This window comes from Podarcis cretensis (genome assembly GCF_951804945.1).
Source record: "Podarcis cretensis genome assembly, chromosome: 14".
Lineage (NCBI taxonomy): Eukaryota > Metazoa > Chordata > Lepidosauria > Squamata > Lacertidae > Podarcis > Podarcis cretensis.
The window spans coordinates 48,941,731-48,959,183 of record NC_137183.1 but is presented as its reverse complement, the minus strand read 5'-3'; the positions used below and the strand labels follow the sequence as shown (position 1 = coordinate 48,959,183).

The 17,453-nt window shown below is 46.7% G+C and overlaps 2 protein-coding genes across 4 annotated transcripts in view; one reads left to right on the top strand and one right to left on the bottom strand.

Annotated features, from left to right (window-relative positions):
- Positions 1-9,182, top strand: part of SLC5A10 (solute carrier family 5 member 10) — a 102,877-nt gene extending 93,695 nt beyond the window's left edge. Inside the window, exons 13-15 of the mRNA XM_079953817.1 lie at positions 2,852-3,067; positions 7,361-7,469; positions 8,491-9,182. Coding sequence (XP_079809943.1) covers positions 2,852-3,067; positions 7,361-7,469; positions 8,491-8,684 — 519 coding nt within the window. The 3' untranslated portion in view covers positions 8,685-9,182. The remainder of the gene's footprint in view (positions 1-2,851; positions 3,068-7,360; positions 7,470-8,490) is intronic.
- Positions 9,183-10,883: 1,701 nt separating this feature from the next.
- Positions 10,884-17,453, bottom strand: part of GRAP (GRB2 related adaptor protein) — a 30,421-nt gene continuing 23,851 nt past the window's right edge. For all 3 annotated transcript variants that reach the window (XM_079954025.1, XM_079954026.1, XM_079954027.1), the window contains 2 exons: positions 14,220-14,388; positions 10,884-13,482 (listed from right to left, as the gene is read on the bottom strand). In XM_079954025.1, coding sequence (XP_079810151.1) covers positions 13,297-13,482; positions 14,220-14,388 — 355 coding nt within the window. In that variant the 3' untranslated portion in view covers positions 10,884-13,296. The remainder of the gene's footprint in view (positions 13,483-14,219; positions 14,389-17,453) is intronic.

Below are 17,453 nucleotides of genomic sequence, written 5' to 3'. Positions count from 1 at the left end.
GGCTCCCAACAAAATATTAAAAACACAAAAAAACCTCAAACGTTAAAAACTTCCCTGTACGGGGCTGCCTTCTAAAAGCCCAATAGTTGTTTATTTCCTTGGCATCTGATGAGAGGGCGGGTGCCACCACGAAGAAGGCCATCTGCCTGGCTCCCTGTAACCTCACTTCTTGCAGTGAGGGAATCGCCAGAAGATACTCGGAGCTGGACCTCAGTGTTTGGGCTGAACAACGGGGGGTATATAAACTAGAGACTGCTGCCCTTGCACACTTTGCTTTGCCAACCCCTTGGAATCATAGAATTGTAGAGTTGGAAGGGACCATGAGGGTCATTGTGTCGAACCCCCTGCAATGCAGTAATCTTTTGCCAAGCATGGGGCTTGAACCCACGACCCTGAGATCAAGAGGCTCATGCTCTACTGACTGAGCTATCCATCATGAGCCATCTTGCCGGTCCACCAAACTCCCTACACCCTAGCCGCCCCTATCCTCTTCCTTGACTCCCCACTCACAGCTCCTTCAGTAGCCCATCCCCACCTCCCTACCATTCCCACCCTACTCCCCACAGCCATAGCTGTCAACTTTCAGATTTGAAAATAAGGGATCAGCAGCCTTGAAAATAAGGGATCAGCAGCATCCCCTGTCCCGGGGACAGTCTACGGGATATCTAACAATCCGGGATAGCAGCGGGAAACGGTGCTGGAATAAGGGAATTTCCTGCGATAAACAGAAGGTTGACAGCTATGCCCACAGCTCAGCCCAAACTCCCCCAACAATTCACTCCAAACTCCCTCTGCCAACAGCTTGCCCCAAACACAACCCGCCCCCCACTGCCGCTGTTTCTACCACTTGTGGAGGAGAGGGGAAAGAAGAGGAAAGGGCCTTTCTCCCTTGTGCTCCGCACTGCAGCTGGCAAACATGCATTTTGAAATGCATGCTTCATTTTGACACTGATGGAGTACTAGGAGCATGCAAAGACCTGCCAGGCCCACCCAGCTAGTTGCCTCCCTAGTTGCTTACTCTGCCGGACCACCTGCCCATTCGCTTTCTCGCTCAGCCAGACCACTCGCCCCCTCTGACGCTGGGCTTGCCTTGCTCTGCTGTGCCTGAGAGCAAGCAAGTGGGTGGCGGTGGCCATAACAACAGGGTGAACGGGAAGCCCCAATCTGGACCACCTGCCAGCCTGCTTCTTTGCTCACTCCCACCGCCGGCCTTGCTCGCATGGCCCCCTACTGTTGACCAGGTGAACTGCAGCGTGATGACTTTTTCCTTGCAATATTATTATATAGTAAGATATAGTATACGTTTTTAATAAATGACTTAAGGGGGGACATTGAAAGTTGCTTTAAGCTCAGTCAGACTGTTGAGCCATCTCTCAGCAATGTCTGCACAGAATGGCAGTGTTCATCTAGGGTTTGAGTTTGTCCCATTCCCACCTGGAGTTATCAGGGATTGAACATGAGATCTTCTGTGTGCAAGGCAGATGTTCTGCCCCTAAGCATCAGTCTTTCCTAGCCCTGCAACTTGAGATGCCCCTTAAGTGGAGAGAATCTGCCAAAGAGAGAATCTGAGCCGTGGGCTATCCTCGTTATATTATTTTTTTTAAAAAAAGAGAGAAGCACTATTTAAAACATAAATCCAGGAACTGGTGGGTGGATATGCAATGTTGTGGGTATGCAATGTTGCCCATAGTAGAACAGGTGCATTTTTTAAGGTCAGGGGACTAACCCACCAGCGTCTACCCTTGCCTCATTGTTTCCTACCCTCTGCTTTTTTCCTATCCCTTACAAGTCTGTCTCAAAATGGGAAAACCCCATGATAATATGTGCAATGTGAATCACCCAAATTTGCATTGTGATCGTTTGTTTTCCTTTTGTGAAAGCCGCACCTGTTTGTAAACTGTAGGTCTCTGCTACAAATGTATACATGGGCTTTATACCACTTTAACTGAATGTGTGGCTGTGGTCCTATGATGTTAATAATAATAATAATAATAATAATAATAATAATAATAATAATTTATTTATATCCCGCCCATCTGGCTGAGTTTCCCCAGCCACTCTGGGCGGCTTCCAATCAAGTGTTAAAAACAATACAGCATTAAATGTTAAAAACTTCCCTAAACAGGGCTGCCTTCAGATGTCTTTTAAAGAGAAGATAGCTGCTTATTTCCTTCACATCTGAAGGGAGGGCGTTCCACAGGGAGGGCGCGACCCCCAAGAAGGCCCTTTGTGTGGATGTCCTGTGATGCTTTGTGATTGTGGTGTTACGTTATCTTATGTTGGTGTGGTGTTTTGTTCTGTGGATGTGGCGTTATCATCTGATACGCAAACATGGCATTCTGTTGTGTAGTGTGTCCTGCATGTTTGCATGTGTCACTATGTTGTAGAGCATTATTTGTGGATATGTGGATGCAATCTGTGTTCTGTTGGGTTGAGTTACATGCATGTGTGAATGTTGATGTTATGTTTATCCTGCATGGAAGTGGTTTGAGGCTCAGGCTTCTAATTGCGCTTTTATATTGTGGGATATAAGCGGCTCTCATTTTAACTGTTTCCATTGGGAATTTTAGTTTGCTTTCTTTTCCTTAGCCACCCTGGGGAACCTGTTGAAGAGCAGGAAATGAATAAAATTAATTAAATAAGTCTGGTTGAAGCCTGAAGGGCAAGAGCAGGAGTCAATCACAACTTCAGTACGGTGAGGGAAGAAGGTGGTTAAGCCTGGCATTAAAAGAAAAGAAAATAACTTGCTCCTTGTTCCTGGTTCCTTCTCCCCAAATTTACCTCCTTTCTCCAGAGGCCTCGACCAAGGAGATTAGAATTTCAGTCTTTTGGGCCCTGTCTTTATCTGCAGGGGGCTTTCTGGGGCCTGATGGTGGGACTGGTCATTGGCCTGAGCCGGATGGCCTTGGAGTTTGCGCACCCCACACCCCGGTGTGGTGTCCCGGACAGGCGCCCTTCCCTCGTGAAGGACCTCCACTATCTTCACTTCGCCACCCTCCTCTTCCTGCTGACTGCCATGGTGGTGGCGGGCATCAGCTTGCTGACTAAGCCCCCCGCCGAATCCCAGGTGAGTAGAGCTTGTAAGCAGGTGAGCCGAGCTGCCCCAGTGGTGTAGAGGAGGAGAAGGAAGAGAATCACACAACTGTATACAGTCATACCTTGGGTTACAGATGCTTCAGTTTGTGTTTTTTGGGGGTTACAGACCCGCTGAAACCCGGAAGTATCAGAACGGGTTACTTCCGGGTTTCGGCGGTCGCGCATGTGCCGAAGCGCTAAATCACGCTTTGTGCATGTGCAGAAGCGCCAAATTGCAACCCACACATGCGCAGACGTGCCACTGCGGGTTACGAATGTGCATCTTGCGGAAGAAATTTAAAGACTATTTACAGAAGTATTGTAAAATCAATGAATGTTAGAATGATGTCGGAATGAAGTCAAGGGGTTCTTAGCAGTAACGCTAGAAAGGAGTAGGTGAAAATGGATTTTTAATAGGCGAGAAAGTAAAGTTATAACATATTAAGATAAGGGATTAAGATAAAAATAAAGAGGGAAAGGATTTGCTGAGTTAATCAATCGAACTGGAATACAAAAAAGGGAGGTGTGGGGAGGTCAGCGAAACAAGTAAATGAAAGATAAGTTATGGAATGATGGATTTATTTTTAATTGTGTTTAATTTTTCTGTATTTTGTATTTTTCTTTTTACTTTCCCCCCCCCCTTACCTTTGTAACTTTTTTGAAATTTCAATAAATATTACTATAAAAACAAAACAAAAACGAATGTGCATCTTGCACAGATCACGTTCGCAACCTGAGCGTCCACTCTATTTGGAAGGTACCCTGAGGGGTACACCCCCCTGGAAAGCAGGAATCTCAGCTAAAGCATCCATGACAGATGGCCATCCAACCTCTGCTTAAAAACCTCCAAGGCAGGAGACCTCCCGAGGGAGACTGCTTCAATGTTGAACAGCTCTTCCGGTCAGAAAGTTCTTCCTGACGTTATGTCGGAACCTCTCCTTTCTTGTAACCTGAATCCATTTCCTACCCTCCGGAGCAGGAGAAAATAAGTTTGCTCCACCCTCCATGTGACAGAGCAATGATGGCATCCGAGGAGATAAGTAGCAGGTGCTCTTCGGCTGAGTCACGGCCCTTCCGCAAATTTTATTTTAATAATTCATATTATTAATTAAATGACAATTATTTAAATGTGTTTTCATAGCTTAGGTACCGCCTGAACACTGTAGTTTCCGAGCACCTTACAATAGGAAATGCCGTGTACGAAATGTAATCAGCTGAAATTCACCGGAAGGGTAAAACTCACTGTTTTTGCCCTCAGAAATAAAAGCCTCATTTCTTTCTGGAACAGGGGGAGAGGAACAAGCTTTTTAAAACAAAGATCACCCATTTTGCATTGGCAAGGAAAAATGGCTGCCTAGCATTGACACTCGATAGGATTTCCTTGCCCTGATAGTGACACAGGCCCAAACCGATTGCTCCCTTTGCTTCTGATCGAAGCAATTGCCCGAGGCAGAATGCTTTCTGTAAAACCACCTTTGAAGGAACAGAAAGAAATAAATACCGTATTTTTCGCACCATAGGGCGCACCGGACCATAGGGCACACCCAGTTTTTAGAGGGGGAAATCAAGAAAAAAAATCTTTCCCCCCCCCCAGCCCCAAAGAGCAGCGTACAGGCTGCGCACAACCTCTCCCTGCCGGAGGGGTTGCGCTCGGCTATGGCACAAGCCAAGGCAGTGAGCAGGATGGATCCCGCTCGCTGTTTTGGCTTCCTCTTTAGCCCCGCGAAACCTCTCCTTGCCGGAAGACGCTGCGCAGGGCTAAAGAAGCCATAGCCCCATGCAGCCTCTCCTTGCCAGAGGGGTTGCGCACAGCTATGGAACAAGCCAAGGCAGCGAGCAGGATGGATCCCGCTTGCTGTTTTGGCTTCCTCTTTAGCCCCGCGCAGCCTCTCCTTGCCGGGAGACACTGTGCAGGGCTTTCCTGGGAGGTGGGGGGATTCCCTCACCTCTCCCAAAAGCCCGCAGAAGCCGCGCAACCCCTTTAAAGAGATCGCGGCTTCTCCTGGCTTTTCTGGGAGGTGGGAGAAGGGACTGATGCGGCCAGCCAGTCCCTTCTCCCTCCTGGGGAAAAGCTTGCAAGAGACGCACGGAGCTTGTGTGCGGCTCTTGGGGGCTTTTCCCGCCTGCCTCCCCCCTGCATTCGCTCCATAGGACGCACACACATTTTCCCTTGCTTTTTTAGGAGGGGAAAAGTGTGTCCTATGGTGCGAAAAATACGGTAAGTCTTTTCCACTCCACCCAGAGAGGCCGAGCCATGCTTGTGCCACCTAACCACCACCCCTAGCTATGGAAGATTGCCTTTCCTTGGCACCAGGGCCCTCTCAGACGTATTGGGACATGCCGAGCGGAGTGGTTTGTTGTGATGTGTGCCCAGAGAGAACGGACGGTTGGGTGGCACGAGAAAACACGGTGGGCGTTGCCTGGATCTCTCTGCACCTGGAAGGTGGTGCCAAGAAGACACCTCTGACAGGGTTCAGGGCAGGAGGTTGGCACGAGCAGAAACATCAAAATGGGGGGCGGGGTCAGGAGTCAGTAGAATAGGCCTTCCTGTTAGGGTTCGTTTTGCATCTTGACTGTTAATTTGCATTTGGGAGGGTCTGATATTACAGGAGTTTCTCTGACCCATAATATTGGACTCTCTCTCTCTCTCTCTCTCTCTCTCTCTCTATATATATATATGTGAGGAAAAAAATCATTAAAATCCCCCGAATTCCTCGTTTTATTTTATCTGTTTTGTTTCTTTTGTTGGTTAAATATTTATTTCATAAAATGTATATATACCGCCTAATGGTAAAAACAACCCAACAACCTCCAAGCAGTTTACAAAAAGATAAAACAATTAAATCAAAGGGGGTGGGGAAATCACTACCCTACTTTAAAACACACAAAAGTTAAAATACCGAAACGGATTAGATTTGCCTCAATTTTCTAAGCATCTCGGTAGGCTTGTCCATTTAGCAGTTTCGTTTTATCACCCATTTTTGTTTGAATAAAATTGTTTATTTTTTTTTATGTCACACACGAGTTTGAGATTTTATTTTTGTACGAAGTGTAAAAAAGATTTTAAAGTGTTAGCAGATTTACAAATCTGTTTAAATGAAATAAAGTAATGAAATAAATGAAATTAAATGGAATAAATTAAAGACCACCTTTAGTTGTTTTCTGTATGAGTTTATTTATTTATTTTTAAAAAACCCTATCATAGTTGTTTTTACTCTAATGACTACACTGCCTTGAGACTTATGCAAAAGGCATGTCAATAATAATAATAATAATAACAACAACAACAACAACAACAACAACAACAACAACAATAATTCTGTCCACAAGCTACCACCAGAGTGTAGGGGCTTCATCCAATATTAGACATACTCAGAACAGAGACATTGAAATTAACTGACACAGAAAACTTGGAACTGTAAATTTTCACGTAATTTGAGCGAAACTCTTTTTTTTAAAATAATATTTATTAAAGTTTTAAAGGTCACAAAAGGAAAAAAGAGAAAACACCAAATTAAGCAAAAAACAAGACAATACATCACAATAAGTAAAAACAAACAAAAGAGAAAACAAAACAAAACAGAGAAATACAAACAATTGGGAAAAAAACAACAAATCAAACCTTCCCATAACTTATCTTTCATTTGCTTGTTTCCTTGACCTCTTCACACCTCCCTTTTTTGTATTCTAATTAGTTAGGTATTTCAGCAAATCCTTTCCATCTTTGTTTTTATCCTAATAATTTATCTTAATATACTGTAATTTTACATTCTCTTCTTTTACCAATTAACAATCCATTTTTACTTAATCCTTTATAACATTTCTGCTAAAACCACATGACTTCATTCCAGCATCCTTCTAACATTCCTTAATTTTACAATGTTTCTGTAAGTAACCTTTAAATTTCTTCCACCGATAATTTGAGTGAAACTCTAGAGTTTCTTGGGCCTTATCTGTGGCCTCAAACTGGGAATTGCCTGCGTTCAGGGCAGCCGCGGAACCTTCCAGAACTTCGGCTGGGTGCGCTACTTCCCTCAGAGTCAAACTCTTTTTCCTGTACACTGAAGGATGGAAGGTGCAAATTTCACCCATTGTTCCTCTCCAATATCTCTGCCAAGTGAATATATCCCTTATTTTTCTGTCAGGAGTGTTGCTTTCCTGTCAGCGGCACATTTTACCTCACAACGTCATGCTTTGGCTGACAATGGTAATGACGCTCATAAGCAAATGCAACTTTCTCTGCTTGTAATTCATTGGGTTCCCCCCTCCTTTTTTATATTTGCAGGTAAAGTTTGTGACTTGGTGGACTCTTCGTGAGGAGGAGCCCTTTCCTCCCCAACTGCCCAACCCCAAATCGCTGCCTGAGGACGGCTTTTCCAGCACACAGAACGATGGTAGGCCTCAGGCACGATTTGAACGACATCCTCTCTCAGACGGGCAGGGAAAAGAAAAGCCCATTGGAATATGTGGTTTCATGTGAACGGCGGGTGCTGAAATATCCTGCGATCAGTCCGTCAACTTTACTGAACGTAGCCAAAGGACTTCACAATATACAAGATGTCAAACTCCCAATTAAAATTAAAAACTTGATACGGAATCACAGAACAGCCATTAGTACCCATGTGCGCAACCTCCATGGGTAGCGAAAAATTAGGTTAAGATTTATAACACTGTACATTTTATAATTCTTCATATGACTAGAATGCAGCTTCTAAGCCGGCAGTGGAAATTTGGCTACCAAATGGACAGAACTGAGGAACCATTGAGAAGTTGTTGGGTTCCTAACTGCCGTTAGATCCAGCCAGCATGGCCAATAATGGTCAAGGGATGATGGGAGCCCAGCCCCATCGGAAGGGCTCTAGGTCAGTGGGCGCTGACCCTTTATGGCCAGCCCAATACATTTTGGCACCTGAGGCACACCACAAAATGGCGACCCTCCTCCCTGCTAGGGAAGAAGGGGCGGGTCAAGATCTATATCAGAAAGAAGTGGGGAATGGAGATCTACATCGGAATCTGCTGCCCCGGTGGATCCTGCTGCCTAAGGTGGCTGTCTCACCTTGCCTCATGCGTGGGCCAGCCCTGCATGAGGGCGAAGGGGACAATGTCCCACCAACCTCAGTCTGCCATCAGCCAGCCCTACCTGGCTGTCAGCCTCCTCCACCTTAGACTCAGTGCTGCCCATGAGGAACTCAGAAAGGAAGAGGAGGAGGATGGGGACAAAACTGGAATTAGTTGACTTTGACTATCATTGGCTTTGGCTGCCCTTACTCTTGGGCTTCCTGTCTTCCACCCCACAAGTTTCCATGGGCACCAGCTCTTGCTGCTTTAGGTTCCCCATCCCTGCTCTAGGACTTTGTCTAATCCTTTTTTGTTTTGTTTTCCATGAATAAACCCTTTGCTCTCTCTTTCTCACAGATCTCCCGGAAAGCCTCCCGTGGAGTTGCTTTGGCAACGGAAAGGCCTGCGTCCCCTGCGTCATGAAGGCTGGAACCCTCCCAGGGAAGCCCCCTGGAGGCAAGACAGAGTTCCGCTTCTGGGCTCGGATCTGCTGTGCAAACGCCCTTCTCCTGATCTGTGTCAATGTCTTTTTCTATGCTTATTTTGCTTAAGGGGTGTCTTCTGGAAAGTTCCTCAAAGAAGACGGGAAGGAGTTTGGGGTGGGTGGGGAGGGGAAGAGAGAACTGGTGTGTATGTGGAAGATGGGAAGTATTCTCTGATACCAATGGATTGCTTTATTTAAATATTATATTTCAGCTACTGATGGGGCTGTGCTAAGCTACCAAGAGGAAGAGTTGTTGCTCAGTAGAGTAGAGCGGCTGATTTGCATGCAGAAGATCTCAGGTTCAATCACCAGGTAGGGCTGGGAATGCCCCCCATCTGAAACCTTGGAGAGCTGCTGCCAGCCAGTGTGTACAGTACTGAGCTAAGATGAGCAAATGGTCTGACTCAGTAGAAGGCAGCTTCCAGGAATTAATGCACAAAATTGGAAACTTTGGGATTTTATAAGGTACTCCACTGGAGATGACACTGGACCTTTGGGCTAGCATATGCAGATTTATTTTTTATTTTTTGCAACCAAGGGGACTAGAATCTTTCTTAGAAAATAATTAAAAATAAACTGGCAGATTTAGTTTGCAGAAAAAGGCCCTGATTTGTAAACAGCCCATAAATACTGAACTCAGTTCAGCTTGGCCATTCTACATGTTCCACGGTGCACTTGTAGTTGGGCATGGTAGCCGTTTCTGGCTAGGCATGAGAGCGGCACAGGAACACCCCCATCTTGTTTTGCTACTTCCGGAGCAATTGAGCTGAAGACTCACCACAACTCTCTTTTGACACTGGCCCACTGGCAAACAGAGGAAACTGCTGCAGCACCTTCACTGCAGATGGCCACAGGGTGGTATTGCAGCTTCTAGCCCAGAAGGCATCCTATTGGCTCCTTGCATTGTGTGGTTTCTCCTGCGGCATCACGAAGGAAGGGTGCTGGCCCAAGTAAAGACGAGGCAAGGATCAGCACCTTGGAGAGAGATATCAAGGTGTCGGTTTAGGACCACTGCGGTGGTCAAACATCCAAGTTGTCTCAGCAAGGTCCTAGAGCTGTTGGCAGAATTTTAAATCACGGCTAGGTAGTCACTGACTCAAGGGCCCATCTCCTCAGTGCTGCCACACAGACGGTTAAAGAATCAGTGTTTTATTCTGCAACCATTGCCTTTTTTGAAGGTACAGTGGTACCTCAGGTTAAGTATTTAATTTGTTTCAGAGGTCCGTTCTTAACCTGAAACTGTTCTCAACCTGAAGCACCACTTTAGCTAATTGGGCCTCCTGCTGCTGCCACGCCGCCGGAGCCCGATTTCTGTTCTTATCCTGAAGCAAAGTTCTTAACCTGAAGCACTATTTCTGGGTTAGTTGAGTGTGTAACCTGAAGCGTATGTAACCTGAAGTGTATGTAACCTGAGGTACCACTGTACTGGGGTTTTCAGCCATAGGGATCTCTCAGGGCTCTCTCGATCACCCAAGGGTTTGTGGAGTCTGGTGGCAGAGTTGTCCCCTTGGGGCTCTGGGGAGCAGGACCCCAGAGTCTGAAGACCCATGCAGGATGGGGCAGAACATGGAGTTGGAGTTGTGCAGAGGTAACGCTCCACTTTGCGAAGGCAAACCTCGCACCAGACATGCAACAGTATGTCAAGGAGTGCTATGCCTGCTCTCCCTGACCTTTTGCCTTCTTGGCTAGAAAACAGGGGTTTCCCCCTGACCTTTTGCCCTCTCACAATTTGTTTGTTAGACATAACGCTTGGGCTGGAGCATGACCGGGGACGCAGATGTAATCAAGTATCGGGGGGAACATTTTAGGGAAACACCTGCTGACACGTGTATTTGCTAACGCTGGAAATGTGCTTAGATGGAAATACGTTAGGTTCAGGGTGGTTTCACTACTGTTTCCAATTGTTGACTTCTGCTAATAAAAGGAGCCTCGGCAGAGCTAGCCGGCAGCTTGCTTGGAGCATGCTTGCCAGCGTGCTCCTGCACAGCTCACCTACATCCAACCTCCTGGCGTCTCCATTATTCCTACAGAGTTGCAATTGCCAGAGGACTCTGCTTTTGAGGAGTTCTTCTCCGGGACCATGGCACCAATGGCCGCATTGCACCCCATGTATCATGTGATACAGGGCACCAATGAGGTCTAGCTCTGGCCCAGTGAAGCTGCTGACTCTCTGCCTTTTGCTCCTCAGTTGGGACAAGTCATTGCTCAGGCATGGAATGAGCTGTGCATCCATCTTTTTGCCTCCAAATTTGTCTGAAACACCTGCTTGACAGCCTGAATTACTTTATTAAACCACATAAAGGAATACAAAATGATTAGCATAACCGTAGCTAACATGCGAAACCCAACTCGAGGTCGTACACTCACACGCACAAAATCATTGCCTAGCGAAAACCAGTTTGTATAATGAGGTTGTGGGTGGCCGTCGGTTCAATAAATCTCTCCACATCACACTCTTGAGTCGCTGGAGGTCCTCTCACCTAGTGTTCCCCTTCTGATGTATACAATGCGGGCACATGCCAATCACCACAAAAGGAGCTGGTCTCTGCTTTTCCTCTAGCTCTCCTGATTTGACTAGGGAGTCTCTGCCGATGCAATTGCCCAAACCTGAGCAGAACCTGGGCCCGAATACAGTACCCCAGGCCACTCTAGGTAATATTCCTCTGCTCAGCTACACCTCCTTCCAAGTGTCCTGGACAAAACAAGACATCCCATTTTTTTCTTGCAAGATCTCAGTGGCCATTTTGGATATCATGATCCCACTCACTCGTGCACTGTGCTCTCCCCCCTCCCCCCAAAATTGCTTTTTTTTGGGGGGGGGGTGAGAGCAAGGCACAGGTCACGTCACCTGAGAGGGCATCCTGGAAGACATCCCGGTTTTGCATTGGAAAAAGTTGGAAGGTGTGCATTCCTCGCTCCGCCCACTTTCACCTCTGGCCCCACCCACATGTGGCCCCTGGAAGGTTGTCCAGAAGGGAATGTGGCCCTCGGGCTGAATTCCTTCCCTGCGAGGTTTCTGCCAGAGTGGACTATACCGAGAAAGCTGGACCTTTGCACTCTATCTTGTATGCTCCCTAGAAACTGAGATGCAGTGCCTTGCAGTAAGCTCGGTGAGTTCTCTGCAAACACCCGGCTTTGTGAAGAGTCTATAAATAGAGGGAGGGTCAAGGAGGCAGGTGGGAGAATGTTTGCCTGGCTGCAAAGTGTATCAGATTCCTCCTTCCTGTTGCCCTTGGCTGTTGGTGACCTAAGAGAGCAGGATGGGGAGGGGGGGAACACCATTCTGAGATAAGGCATGCCTAGTCACAAGATGCTTATGAAACAAGCTCTTGGGGGGCGGGGGATGTGTTTTCAAACAAATGAAAAGAGGGAACTGAGATTTGCTCAGAGGGATTCCCCACCCAGTCGTCTGTTCCCACATTAGAAACCGCACGTATGTGAAAGGTCAACTCTTTGACTGGCTAAGCCAGAGGTGAGGAAGCTCAGGCTTGGAGGTGGTAAATGTGACCCTCTGGCCCCTCTGCCTGCCTTTTGAGACCCTCCCTAAGCTGTTCCCTCTCCCAGGGCATGTTCTTGAGTGATTTTTGACTGGTTTGCATGCATTCTTGAACTGTGATAATGCCTTTTGCTACCCAGGATGGAGAGGAGAGCGTGGAAAACCTCTGGGTTTTGCATGGCTGGAATGAACCCGACTGTACAAAGGTAAATTTTGCATCCATTGATTTCTCCATTTTTGCTTCTGAACCCATCCAGGACTGAAGTATGGTCCCTGGAAGATCCCACACAAGGGAACGCCATCCTCAGACAGAAACAGGGTCCCCAAATTCTGGGTCAATCCATTGGATTAGATTCAGGGGTTCATTATTCCCGGCCTACCAACGTCCCCAGTGGGTTTTGCTAACACAAACCCAACTTGTTTGAATCATCCAACAATCTGGGACAGACGAAGAAGAAATATAATGCAAAAGAAATGAGAGGGAATTGCCATGGATGCTCCCATACAATAATGGAATTTGATATTGGTTTCACAGTCATTTCTTCATTCCCAGGGAATGTTGGGAACTCTAGTTCTGTTTAAGGGCGAGGCTACAGAACAGATGTCAGTAAAACTACAATTCCCAGGATTCTTCAGGGGAAACTGTGATGATTCAACTGGCACCAGACTGATGGAAGAGTGCTTTCTCTGTCAGTGTTTAGTGTGGGATTGCCACCCTTCATTCACTCACTTATTACAGGGCATCCACATGGCATTGTCATTCTGCATTTTCCCTGTGGTTCTTCTGTCTCTTTATCTTAGAAAAACCAAAGAAGAGCACATTTCCCACTTTTATATATGTTGGTTGAACAACTGAGTCACAAAATGGGAAGAAGCATGAATTTCCAAGGATAGCTGTGTTTCGCTTTGCAGATTGGTTCAAGAAGCGCAAATCAGGTGGTTTCTCATTCGAATGCAAACAAAATCAAGTTTCTCCCACATCCCTGGTTGTGGGCGAGGAAATGTTGAAGGCCACTCCCTTAGACCACCACTTGTCACATGGGAGGTCCACTTTTTGGTCCTCTTCTGAAAAAGGTTCCAAGTGGGGCAGTCATTCCATAGATGTTCCACAGGACTTCCATTCAGAGAGATTTTGATTGGCTGCTTTAGAAGAAGCCTCCAATGAGAACGCAGGTGAAGCGAGTCACATGCGCAGTGGGAAGACATAGTTCCTGGGGAATAGGCCTGTCTTCATGCCAATCCTCCCTTTCCACCAGTTGGGATCAGAGCAGTCCAGGATCTCAAGGACGTCCCCTCGACAGAAGCTCAGCTGGGATGGGCTTTTGGCTGTGAAGTTGAACTGAGCCTGGACGAATTTTGGCTTTTTGGGCTGCATGAAAAAGAGAATGAGAGGATAGCTGAGAAGAAATGCCTGGCTGACACAAACGAGCTAGTCTTGCCCACCTGTCAAGCCAGTTGTGTTGTTTACATGATGTGGTGAGATGGAGAAGATTTTCCTCCCTGCGTTTAAAACCAAAATCACATTTGGATAGAAACTGTTTCTCAGGCAGCTAGTCCTAGTCTTTATAACCCTGTACCTTCTTCCAGAAGGCAGAAGCTGAAAGAGATCATTTCCAGGGTGTGCACTATCCTGCACTATCTCTGCAGCTTTCTTATGGCACCTGGAAGCATAGATTTGATCCAAAGTGGGAAGAGTGCACCCAATTATTCTCTCCGCAGTCTTTACAAAGATTCCTGCATTACAGGGGGTTGGACTAGATGACCCTTGGTTCCTTTTCAACTCTATGACTCAATGAACAGCACACCGTGTTCCAAGTGTGGTTATGCCATAAATTTGTACAACAGCATTACGATATTGGCAGTTTCATTATCAATCCCTTTTCTAATGACCCCTATCGTGTTACTTGCCTTTCTACGAGTTGACATGCTCACCAGGTCAATATCTCTTTCCTGGAGAGCCACCACCAGTTCAGGCCCTGCTCATGCATATGTGAAGATAGGGAGGTTTTGCTCCAAAGTGCATTATTTTATGCTCGCTTCCATTGAAATGCCCTTGCCATTTTTATGCCCACTCCCCCAATTTGGAGAGTTTCCGCTGCCCCATACCTCCTGCATTTCTGCATGATCCCTGAGGAAGATCTGCGCTTTCTTGGCGATGGTGGTAGTTCTGTAGAAATCCACCAGTTCATTGATGGAGTCGAACTTCTCGTCCCAGAGATGGTACTTCCCTTTCTTTTCTCTCAGTACCTTGAAGTGCAGCACTTGATCTCCATAGCTGTGCCCAGGATGCAGAAAACAAAAGTTAGCAAAAGGTGAGCAGGCAGGCAAAGGCAGTGGAGGACAGTTCATTTGTGCTAAGTTGTGGGTGAACATATCAGACGACACAGCGATTCTTCCAACAGCTCTTGTTTATTCACAGGCCAGAACAGAACTGAACTGAAGGGTTCAGCCAGCCTGCTTATATAGAGCTCCACTACAACGCAACAGTAACAACTTTCTGTAACTATCCAATCACTGAACGTCACTTTCAATTCCTTATTTGCATATGTGGACCTGAGTGAAAACTATCTACAGTATCCCCCTGCTGGCCCAGGGTGAGAACTTCAGTACATAACAATTCAAACCTTGCATATGTGGCAGTTATATACCTTCCATTAATGATCCCGCCCCCTACACACTTTTCAGTGCATTTCCTCATCATCCCCCCCCCCAAAAAAAGTCCAGTTTTTTTTTACAGTGCCAGGGCAACAGAATGCTTTAATTCACTTTAATGGCACAAACCTAAACTTCCAGTATGCACTTGAATCCCTCCCACAAAGCAGTAATGGTCTGGAAGCACCTCAAATTTCTAACCCTCAAGAGAGACTTCAAAAACTGCTGGTGCCAGAGAGGGGAGTTGAATAAGATGCTTGCTCAAATATCGGGTGGTCCTTTAATGTTCTGCTTTGTCCCTCCTGCGAGTCACAAGTTCAACATCAACAATGCAAAGAAGGTCTATTTGTATAATATGCCCAGGAAGCTGAATGTTTGCTCTCCTTGGCAGGGAAAATGAAAGAAACACTTGTCTAATTACACAGTGTGACAGAGGAACAGGAGCCGTCAGCCAGTCCTGCTTCCTGCTTACTCCACAGCATTTGAGTCCAGAACTACTTTCAGTCCACAGTTAGGTGACAAGCTTTGCTGTTGGTGACACACATACAAACAAGCCTTCCTGCAACCAAGCTCCGGACCCTCAAATTCCTTGCAATGCCAGTGAAGACAAATATTTAAATAAAGCCATTTCCCATTCCCGGGGAGATGATGTTGCGGCCTGGGAGCAAGCACTCCCCACGCACGCAGGGTAGGATCGCCCCTGCACCATTGGATAGTCTGCAGCAATAATCGATATTTTGATTTATAGACATATTTTTAGATGGTTTTGCGCCTCCCCTCCTGCCTGCACCCCGGCGAGGGGCCCACCTTGCCACCCCCTGGCTATGGCCCTTTGCTGACAAAGGTCTGTATAGTTAAAGCTATGGTTTTCCCAGTAGTGATGTATGGAAGTGAGAGCTGGACCATAAAGAAGGCTGATCGCCAAAGAATTGATGCTTTTGAATTATGGTGCTGGAGGAGACGCTTGAGAGTCCCATGGACTGCAAGAAGATCCAACCTATCCATTCTGAAGGAAATCAGCCCTGAGTGCTCACTGGAAGGACAGATCCTGAAGCTGAGGCTCCAATACTTTGGCCACCTCCTGAGAAGAGAAGACTTCCTGGAAAAGACCCTGATGTTGGGAAAGATGGAGGGCACAAGGAGAAGGGGACGGCAGAGGTCAAGATGGTTGGACAGTGTTCTCGAAGCTACCAGCATGAGTTTGACCAAACTGCAGGAGGCAGTGGAAGACAGGAGTGCCTGGCGTGCTCTGGTCCATGGGGTCACGAAGAGTCGGACACGACTAAACGACTAAACAACAACAACAACGGCTATGGCCCTGCCCCTATTCCGTTAACACAAACTGTGCCCCAGGACACCAGAGCAGGAGAAATCAAAATGGCACCAGCGATGCTTGCAAAGGGTGCTAAAATTAAAGTTACCAGACATCCCTGTTTCCTGGGTACAGTCCCCAGATTTACAAATCAGTCCCCATACAAAATCCATTGAAGTTGAAAAATGTTCCTGGATTCATTGGAAAAAATCTGGTAACCTTATGCTAAATGGAGTTGCCAAACCAGGAGCACCCCAGACCTTGAGATTTCAGGGTACAAATGTGAGACTTGGGGGAGGGTCCTGATGATGTCCTGGGGAACAGGCCCTGGTGATGACATAGGGTAGTTGTTTGGATTCCTCCTCTGTGCTCCCTCACAGCACTGAGACCTGGAGATGGAGGTTAATGGGGAGAGGAGAGGGTGCAGATCCACCCAGAGTCTGGACAATAATTTGCAGCCAGTTTCTCTAAGTTGGAAATTCAGGCCCTCCCAGACTACCTGGAGAGGACCAGACAAACATGGAGACACCAGGTCAGACCTGGAGGTTCTGACAACCCCAGCGCTAAGAAGCAGCGGCATTGCGATTGCTATCTCTGACAGCTAGCTGGTCGTCGTTGCTAAAGTTTTAATTCAGGCAGACTAATGGCCTGCCACATACAGGTTCTGGGAGTGACTGCTTCTTGACAGCAAAGGCTCACCTCCTGCGGCCCAATCCATCAAAGGGGATTAAAAATGTCCTGCCCATGGGCGTACCTCAGAGTGCCAATCGTCGTCTCATGTTCCCATGTGCAGGGACAATAAACTTAGGCTGCCCATTCCAGAAATGGAAAAAAGCAGAAATAATTGTTGGGGCTTTGGGTGGCTGTTGTTTTTGCGAGGACTTTAGTTTCAGGGCACAAGGGGAAAGAAATGGAAAAGAGAACATGCATAATTTAGCTATTTGAGCCTCTCTGTTGAACGCCAGTGCCATTTTGTAGGCCTTAATTTGGTGGCCTGTGGGGCCCGTGGAATTAATACTTATTATTTCTTAGTAAATTTGTTGCTCGCTTTATCTTGCCCAAGACTTAACAACCAACCAAGAAACCACCCCAAAGCAACCTTGTCATTCACATTCATTAAAAACATTCTCATCCACTTCTGAAAGACCACAGATAATTAAAGACTGGTTATGGAGGAGAGCTTTTGCCTGGCGCCTAAAAATATATAATGATGGTGCCAGGTGAGACTCCCTGGGGAGAGCATTCCGCAAGCAGGGAGACACCACTAAAAAGGCCCACACTTGTGCTGCTACCCTGCAGAAGTGCTCTTCCGGATCTCAAAAGAGCGGATATAGCGGTTTATTATTATTATTAGTGGTTAAGAGCGGTAGACTTGT